Below are 8,824 nucleotides of genomic sequence, written 5' to 3' on the forward strand. Positions count from 1 at the left end.
AAATTGAACATTCTGAACTCGAATTCTTATAAAACTATTTATTTTCAACAAATAAAAAACACGTATGCTTATATCACGTACAAAATTAAAAACGTAATGAAATAAAGTAAATAAAAAGCAAAAAGCATTGTTTCATTTTTGGCGGAATATAACAATGGTCAGTTATGATAATATAACAGTCAAACCTAATATCTACAGTAAACTATCATTTATGACACTTTTTGATAGTTAGAGTCTCAGCACTGATGCAGGAAAAGGAATGAGAGTGAGCAGTACGGCTATATACTTAATCAGTAGGCCATGTTGGTGTACAAGAAGGAGACAAAAACTCACACGTACACAGTTGTTTACATCCCATTTGCGCAAGTCCCCTTAAGTTCGTGATAGAAAGTTTGTATGAGACGCTGATCGTTAGGTTGACATTGCTTGAATTTTGGTTCCGAATGAAAAGATGGTATGGCAACCATGGTGCAAGGGTCAAAATTAAGTGACAGCTGTCAAATGCTAACCCTAATGTAAAGTCATCTGAATCTCCCAGTTGTAATCACCGGTATGGAATAACTTAAAATCTGTGGCCATTTGAGGAAGAATTCATAACGTTACTATTTTTAGAAATTTTCGCAAATTACAAATTTTTCGCTAAGCAATTACCAGGTAAATAGAATGGCACACAAATGCGAAACGCCAGGGTGTGGCAAGGAGGCGACACTGCAATGTCCAACATGCTTAAAGTTGTGTATACCCGGATCATACTTTTGTTCACAGCCTTGCTTTAAAGGCTTTTGGAAAGAACACAAAGCTATACATGCGCTGGCAGGTTAGTTTGCTCGGTTGTACTTTTTAATGTCTCGCCCTTTTAATGTTATGACAATTATACTTGCAGAGGGTGTAGGCAAGCCGCAGATTGATAACTCTGAAGCTGGTTACAATCCATGGCCTCATTTTCGCTTCACCGGCAAGTTACGACCATATCCACAAACACCAAAACGACCGGTGCCAGAGAGTATTGTTCGGCCTGATTATGCAGATCATCCACATGGTCGTGCCGCATCCGAGGAGGCTATGCGTGGTAATTCTTCTATTAAAGTGTTGGATGATGATGAAATCGAAGCAATGCGTGTCGCCGGTCGTCTGGGGCGTGAATGTTTAGATGAAGCTGCCAAAGCTGTGGATGTTGGTGTCACCACAGATGAACTCGATCGTTTAGTGCATGAAGCAGCTATTGAGCGCGATTGTTATCCATCTCCGTTAAATTATTACAATTTTCCCAAATCGTGTTGCACTTCTGTGAATGAGGTGATATGTCATGGTATACCAGATTTGCGGCCTCTACAAAATGGCGATATTTGTAATGTTGATGTAACAATTTATCATCATGGTTTTCATGGTGATTTGAATGAAACATTTTTCGTTGGTAATGTTGCAGAGAAGCATAAGAAATTGGTGCGTGTTACATATGAGTCGCTGTGTAAAGCTATCGAATTGGTGAGGTATGTAGTGAAGCTAGAAGAGATTTATTAGCTAAGATACCTATCAATTTTCATTTTCTTTGGAAGGCCTGGTGTAAAATATCGCGAAATCGGCAACGTCATACAAAAACACGTAGCGCCTCATGGATTTAGCGTGGTAAAGAGCTATTGCGGTCATGGGATTCATAGACTTTTCCATACTGCACCGAATGTTCCACATTATGCAAGTGAGTTAAAATCGTTAAGTTGAAATGAAATCCCCCAATTTATTGCTATTGTAGCTTCACTGGTGAAATGCGTTCAACATATACTCCCCACGACAGTGTTTGAAACGACTCAAGTTTACCCTCCGAAGAAGGACTGGTTCACCGGCAGCACTCTCCGAAGTTTCCACACAAACTGTTCTGGGTTTTCAAATTGGAAAATGGCCATAATATGTGCACGGCCAATAGCTTTTTTTATTGTTTTAACAGTGCTTCAGGTTTCGAATTGTTTTTACAATTACAAAAAAAATTAATACTGCTTGAAGAACTTAAAACCTTCATTACATTCCAAGAAAATGAGATCCGGCTACTAGAACGGCTCGAATTCTTACCTATCTAGGCTTAACTCTGTAATGTCTTATGTTCAAATATGACACAAGCCATGTATTGAACTTACCGCGAAACAAGTTCTTCTAGAAACAAGCTCATTATCTTCACACACTGTAGTAAATTCCATTTTAGGTGAAATACCTTTGGGCAATTTTCTTTGTGGTCGTGGTAATTAAGCAGGTTTAGCTGCTGTTTCCCCAAGAATAACCCCAGCTAAAAGGCTATAAAGTACCAGATATGCCAATCGTCGGTCAAATTTCGAGGTTGTTGTTGTTGTTGTTGTAGCGATAAAGTTGCTCCCCGAAGGCTTTGGGGAGTGTCATCGATGTGATGGTCCTTTGCCGGATACAAATCCGGTACGCTCCGGTACCATAGCACCATTAAGGTACTAGCCCGACCATCTCGGGAACGATTTATGTGGCCACATTAAACCTTCAGGCCATTCCCTCCCTCCCTACCCCCAAGTTCCATGAGGAGCTTGGGGTCGCCAGAGCCTCGTCTGTTAGTGAAACAGGATTCGCCGCGGATAGGTGAGGTTGACAATTGGGTTTGGAGAAGCTATATTTTGCGCTGGCAACCTGAAGGGTTGCGCTACACAGCCCCTTGAATCTGGTATTTTAGTCGCCTCTTACGACAGGCATACCTACCGCGGATATATTCTGATCCCCTAACCCGCTGGGGGGAAATTTCGAGGTCTTTCTAATTTATATAAATTAAATGGGTGTGCGTGCTACTGTCCGCCCTTCAACTACCAACGCTAATTTGTCGATATTCTACGTGGATTCATAGGGTTGTGTTTCGTAAACCTATCAAGAGGATGCCAGCGCAATTTATTGCTCCAACCCAATGGTCAATCTTACGCGTGACGAATTATATTTCTTTAGCAGGCGAAGCTGTGGCGACTCTATGCTCCTGATAGAACTAGGGGGAATGGTGCGGATTGGCCTAGAAGGTTCAATCTGGTCATATTAAATCATTCCGAGATGGTCGGGCACGTACCTGATCTATATCCAGCGAAGGACCATCAATATCGATAACACTTCTCAAAACCCTCCGAAAGTGTATTTATCGCTAAAACTACAGGAGTTATTAGGACCTAGTTTTAAGGATAGTGAGCAGCCGCCCGATGACTGTTGCCAAGCAGATATAACTCCTTTCAACTCCCGATATCCTATTTTTGTTCATGTAAAAGTAGCACTGTTAAATTCCAAACATCTATTTGAACACTAGTCATGCAAGATGCGACTACCCTGCAAAAATCGTTGGACCATGTGGTCCACTGGAGTACTTACCATTCTACTCCACTGTAATGCAGCGATGGACCAACTCATGTTTCTACACGAACATTTTGTAAGCCGATCATTGCTCGTTTTTAACGATTGTAATCACTACACGATGTTTATTGGACTGTGGCTACTCCATGGATTACTCTGATGTAATGCGGAGCTGGAGTATATGGTCCGGTCCTAGGATATCGCAATGTTAATTGGACCATATTTTTTGTATGAATTGTGGTTAATTTTGGAGCACTCGCTTGGTCCATAGCGAGTACTCCATACATGCATGCATGGAGTTCTCGCGATTTTTGCAGGGTACTTACAACATACGGTATTTGGGAAATGTCCTGTAAGTGTTAAGTGCTCGGTTGTACTGGATTTATATTCGTAAGACTGTCATACCGGCACACAACAACAGCCCAACTCAGTTTTCAAGCTCTTGGCTTAGATATTATATATTACTAAAGTAGAACAGCATGTTCCTTGTATGTAACGAACTCTGCATAGCGGCGCTGCTTCTTTTCCACTAAGTTCTCATAACATGCTCAGTAATGAATTCAAACTCCCTTTAATCCAACCCTTTGAAAGTTCTAGTTTCTTTGGACTTCTGTTAGTAGGTTTTGATGAATTATTAGTGGTCGCGGCTATTTTATTCATCTAATAATAAACCGGCTTGTTATCAATCATTGACCAAAATTTTGAGAGTACTCTCACTATACCTCGTAAAGTGCCCACTTATTTCTTATAATCTATCCCCACTATCTCTGGTGTAATAATGATGAGGCAGTGTGTTAATCTTAGATTAGTTACTGAGTCATGACATTTATGTTATTTAATCGACCTAACCAGTAAAATTACTTGCTGCATACATTAATAAATTGAATTTCTCATTTAGAAAACTCTGCTGTTGGCGTTATGAAAGCTGGACACTGCTTTACCATTGAACCCATGATTTCCGAGGGGGTTTCGCAAAATGTGCAATGGCCTGATGATTGGACTGCTGTCACTGGCGACGGTCTGTATTCAGCACAATTTGAACAGACACTTTTAGTGACTGATAATGGTTGTGAAATTCTAACGAAGCGTCGTGAAAACAACGGGCAACCTTGGTTTATGGACAAAATGTAGAAACTGAGCAGTGGGAGCGTGCGGTGTCACAAAATTGCATATTATGACATTACCACCAACACTCCATTGACGCGACGATGTAGAAGTGTTAATGCCAAACACCTTGTTCTATGCTTCATTAGTTTAAAGTTAATTATATTTTCGCCAAAGTGGTCCTTTGCTTACACAATATTGAACAATATAAGAATAAACTGTTGCAACATTATAAACAAAACTTTATTTACATTTACACCAAGCTCTCGTGCGAACAGGAATGGACTAATACACATTTATTTTTCCAAAGGAGCGTAATTCAGCAATTTCTCAATCAAATCCACATGTCCCAAAAGCATGCGCCGACAGCAATAACGTTTTAGACCCAATGCATCCAAAGCGTCACTGGAAGAAAGAGGAAGGTTCAAGAAATTTCTGTGAAGTTGCCCGAATGTAGCGCTTACCCTTCTGTGTATTCTGCTTGCAAAAGGCCCAAATATGATTCCCATTTGTTGCCGATAACTTTGCCACAAGTAAAACATCGGATTGGGATAATCATTGTAGTAGATTTTCTTTAATTATTTAAATAAAACTAAGCTCGAACACACCACGCTTTTTATAAAAATTTGGCAATGCGTCAAGCAAATGTTTTGATTCCGCTTCTTTACAAATCACATTCACAATAAACTGCTACAACAATAAACATAAACGTTCACAATGAAGCCGATTTTCTTAAAGGGTCAATTATACTTACATAGCATAGCAGGGCACAGCAACATTGCTCTCACATACAATATCTGTTCAATGGGATTTGTTTGTACTTGATTAGACTACACAGTGCATTGCATTGCATGAAAGTCCGTTGAATATTGATTTCCATGTATGCGCTATGCGCGCGACCATTGTAAACTTTACCAAGTAGCGCAACTAACAGCTGATCGCTCAAAATTTGCACACACACAAACATCACTAATGGCCATATTACGGAAATCTTAGGTAAATTGAATATGAATTTTTAAACAGATATAAAACGTTATAATTTTGGAATATATAGCATCTAGAACACCTTAATTGCAGTAATTGAGAGAAAATGTTTGCTTATAAACAAGTATTTAATTATTTTTTCTAAATTTATCTTTTATATTTATGCAATGATTGAAGTTATATTACTCCAATGCTACTTCCTACTGTTCTTTATTACACTCCATTCGAGTGTCTCTTTCACTGAATTCGAGTGTCCTCCACTCTATTCGCAACATAACCTCAATTTAAGCTGCCAAACTATATAGTAAACAATGCGCGCGACTCACTTTTCGTGATGTTAACATTGTTATTGCAAAGAGTGGAAAAATGAGCATCACTCTCAGAGTAAACCATATTGCTTGCTTGTGGTTGCGTATATTTTACATACTAACTTTATTTGTGTGTGTTTGCCCTTGTCAGCGATATTCTATATACGCTACGTAAAATATATCCAGGTCTATGTTTCACATGCTATGTACTGTTTTGTCATGCAATGCACTGTAAGTATAACTGACCCTTATACGCAATTAAAAGAAAAGCTGATATGAAATACAAATTGGCGATTCATGGCACTTCAATTTAATAACCGCGAGCAAAAAACAAATCTTTCTCCCATTCTCTGGCTCTTCGCGACAGCCGTTCTCCCTGTCAGCTATTATTTGGCAGGTAGCTATGGCAATGGACATGGTTCAATTATAGCAATGGAGGAATAGAAAGTTCATTGTGAATTCATACAAGTGGCGAATGTTTGGCAAAAATGATCACAATAGTAAACAGCCTCGATCACCTGTTCAATCGCTGTTCGATTACTTAAAGTATTTGCTCAGTTGCGTTTTTCAAATATTTTTGTAGACGACTGGTATATTGCATTATTTACATATTGTAAAACGTTTGCTTAACTGGCTGCTCAGATTCAATCTATTAACTAGATTTTAGAAATTAATATTAATATGTAGTCTGATTTCCAGTATACACATTTAAAAGAAAAGCTGATTAGAAACACAAATAAGCAATTCATGGCACTTCAATTTAATAACCACGAGCAAAAAAACAAACCTTTCTTCCGTTCTCTGACCATTCGCAACAGCCGTTCTCCCTGTCAACTATTATTTGACAGCTAGGTATAGCAATGGAGGAATAGAGGCCCCTATTATGAGCATCTTCGATCTTCGTTGGCTAAGGAACATCGAAAATCGAATTTGAAGTTGGTATTATGACACCTCATCTCTGTCGAAATTTTCGTTGTATACCGAATTTTGTAGCGAATAAAAATTTAGAAAAATAATTGTTTAAAATGTAAGTTTTTTGTATTTATGTTCTACTTTTTTACTACCTAGTAGTAATTTTAAACTATTTGAATTAATTTTATATAGGCCCAAGGTCGTGAGTACAAAACAACAGCTTGAAAAACTGGTTTCAATTATGGAACAAAATCCCCATACTCCAACAACTTGCACAAAGGTTCAGGCAACAAAAAAGTGGGATAATATAACAGTGGAGCTAAACTGTTTAGGACCACCAGTAAGAACGACGAAAAAGTGGATTAAGGTGAACTAAAGAACCACAGAAGTCAATTCTGTATAATACAAGTTTATTTTTGTCGTCTCAGGTGTGGGCTGACATGGTCAAAAACAAAAAGAAAAATGTCGGAGAACATAGTGGAATACCGAGCAACTGGTGGTGGACCAAACAGCTTAAATATCTTTACGCATTCAGAAGAGGCTATAATGGGTTTGTTAAGTCTTTAGACCAGTGTAGATCCACCTGGACTAGAGCATTGCCTTAGTACTAATGTGAATGAAGAATGTGAAGATATGATTGTGGAGCGATTATATAGTGATAACTTGGAATCGGATGAGAATTTGGAAGTAAGTGGACAAAGTGGTGCACCTGATGAGGAGAGGCCACAAAAAGCAAATCGCAAAAGGTGCAGCAAAAACTATAGGCTCAAACTATTGCAAGAGCAGACAGCAAATCAAGCAAATTTTCAAGAACAGATGCTGAAAACATTGGAAGATATCAAAAAAGTGCTCTTGAGTAGTGTTGGGAACTATCGAATGAATTCAACTATCGATAGTTAGTTACTGAATGATTTTAACTATCGAACGAATTTTTTCATTCATTCATACATTCATTTGATTTGTTCTTTAGCTTGCCAGAAGCTGTTTTAGTTACCCCTCGGGGTAGCTAAAGAACAAACCTATATAAGACAAAAAACGTCGTGTTCCAATGAAACGTGATCCAGATACGGCTAGAGATTTAACATGCCAATGCGACAACAATGTGAACCATATGGATCAATTTGTTGTTGCATTTGTATGTTAAATTTCTATCCGTATTTGGATCACGCTACATTGGAACGTAACAAAAACGTTAAATATGACTAAAATGGTGTAAATTGTGTTTGAAGTAAATAATGAAAATATTCAATTTAAATGCCTTTGTTACATGTTATGCAAAGCGCATGAATGATATGCAAATGACCTTGGTCCGCAACCCACAGAGTTTTTTGATCTACCCCAAACCTGTGGGGAGATTTTATGCCTCTACAACAACAACAACAACAGGAAAGAAGGTTACTTAAAATGGATTTTTATCTGTATTATTCAAATATGTTTCAGAGGCATTATTGATTGCCTTAACTTATACATAGGCTACTGTTTTTTTTTTTTTTCAAAATTCAGGTCACATTTGATTAATATAAAAATTGTACATTAAATTTCACTTATAAAAGAAACATAAAACAAATATTTCAAGCACTTAAATACTAAAAGTCGCTATAGTTGTTCTAGCCAAAATCGGATAGTGCATGAGGGTCTATATTAAATTTCGCCGCAGAGATGGCAACTGATTGTGTTATTAAACCCCTAAAAAAATTGATTGTAAAGTAAATAATACAAGTATGTACATCGAGTTGACATGAAAAATACCTTCAATGTTTAAATTGCTGTTCAAAAATATTATCATATCTAGTTTATCTCCTTTAAGTCGGTTTCTCCTGTCGTTAATTATTTGCCCTGCTTTCGAGAAAACTCGTTCTGACGGAACCGATGTTGCGGGTATACATAAATATTTTATCGAAAGCATATATAGTTCCGGAAATGTTGACTGGCTACGATTCCAATAGTCTAGGGGATTATTTGAGCGATCAACAAAATTTTGCCTTAGATATTGCTCCAACTGAATATTTGCATTCACATTGGGCGCGTTTTGACAAATTGTTTTTGCTTCAGCAACTTTTTCATCGAGAAGGTCCCAGAGAGATACTTCGCTTTTATCGACCGATACTTCTCTTGGGGTGTTGGTAGAAGCACTTGTGTTTTGTTGCCGTATTAGGGAAGTTACTTCTTCCACTAGCCAT

General features: G+C 38.0%; 2 protein-coding genes across 2 annotated transcripts; one reads left to right on the top strand and one right to left on the bottom strand.

Moving 5' to 3' along the window:
* Nucleotides 1-509: 509 nt before the first annotated feature.
* Nucleotides 510-4,681, top strand: LOC137237773 (methionine aminopeptidase 1). Its single transcript, XM_067761937.1, has 4 exons — nt 510-817; nt 884-1,490; nt 1,557-1,696; nt 4,235-4,681. Exons 1-4 carry the CDS (start codon nt 664-666, stop codon nt 4,465-4,467), a joined length of 1,134 nt encoding a protein of 377 aa, XP_067618038.1. The 5' UTR covers nt 510-663; the 3' UTR covers nt 4,468-4,681.
* Polr2L (DNA-directed RNA polymerases I, II, and III subunit Rpb10) lies at nt 4,571-5,110 on the bottom strand. Its single transcript, XM_067761941.1, has 2 exons — nt 4,905-5,110; nt 4,571-4,845 (listed from the first exon to the last, which is right to left on the bottom strand). The coding sequence occupies exons 1-2, from the start codon at nt 4,997-4,999 to the stop codon at nt 4,737-4,739; spliced, it is 204 nt and encodes a 67-aa protein (XP_067618042.1). The 5' UTR covers nt 5,000-5,110; the 3' UTR covers nt 4,571-4,736.
* Nucleotides 5,111-8,824: the final 3,714 nt, after the last annotated feature.

This window comes from Eurosta solidaginis, chromosome 1 (genome assembly GCF_040869045.1).
Source record: "Eurosta solidaginis isolate ZX-2024a chromosome 1, ASM4086904v1, whole genome shotgun sequence".
Classification (NCBI taxonomy): Eukaryota; Metazoa; Arthropoda; class Insecta; order Diptera; family Tephritidae; genus Eurosta; species Eurosta solidaginis.

What these genes read in the sequence shown, in the direction of transcription:
- LOC137237773 (XM_067761937.1), top strand. Translation starts at nt 664, where the DNA reads ATGGCACACAAATGCGAAACGCCAGGGTGTGGCAAGGAGGCGACACTG. An exon ending in AGCTATACATGCGCTGGCAG is followed by an intron (nt 818 to 883) that starts GTTAGTTTGCTC and finishes TTATACTTGCAG; the next exon opens with AGGGTGTAGGCAAGCCGCAG. An exon ending in GAATGTTCCACATTATGCAA is followed by an intron (nt 1,697 to 4,234) that starts GTGAGTTAAAAT and finishes TTTCTCATTTAG; the next exon opens with AAAACTCTGCTGTTGGCGTT.
- Polr2L (XM_067761941.1), bottom strand. Translation starts at nt 4,999, where the DNA reads ATGATTATCCCAATCCGATGTTTTACTTGTGGCAAAGTTATCGGCAAC. An exon ending in CAAGCAGAATACACAGAAGG is followed by an intron (nt 4,846 to 4,904) that starts GTAAGCGCTACA and finishes TCTTTCTTCCAG; the next exon opens with TGACGCTTTGGATGCATTGG.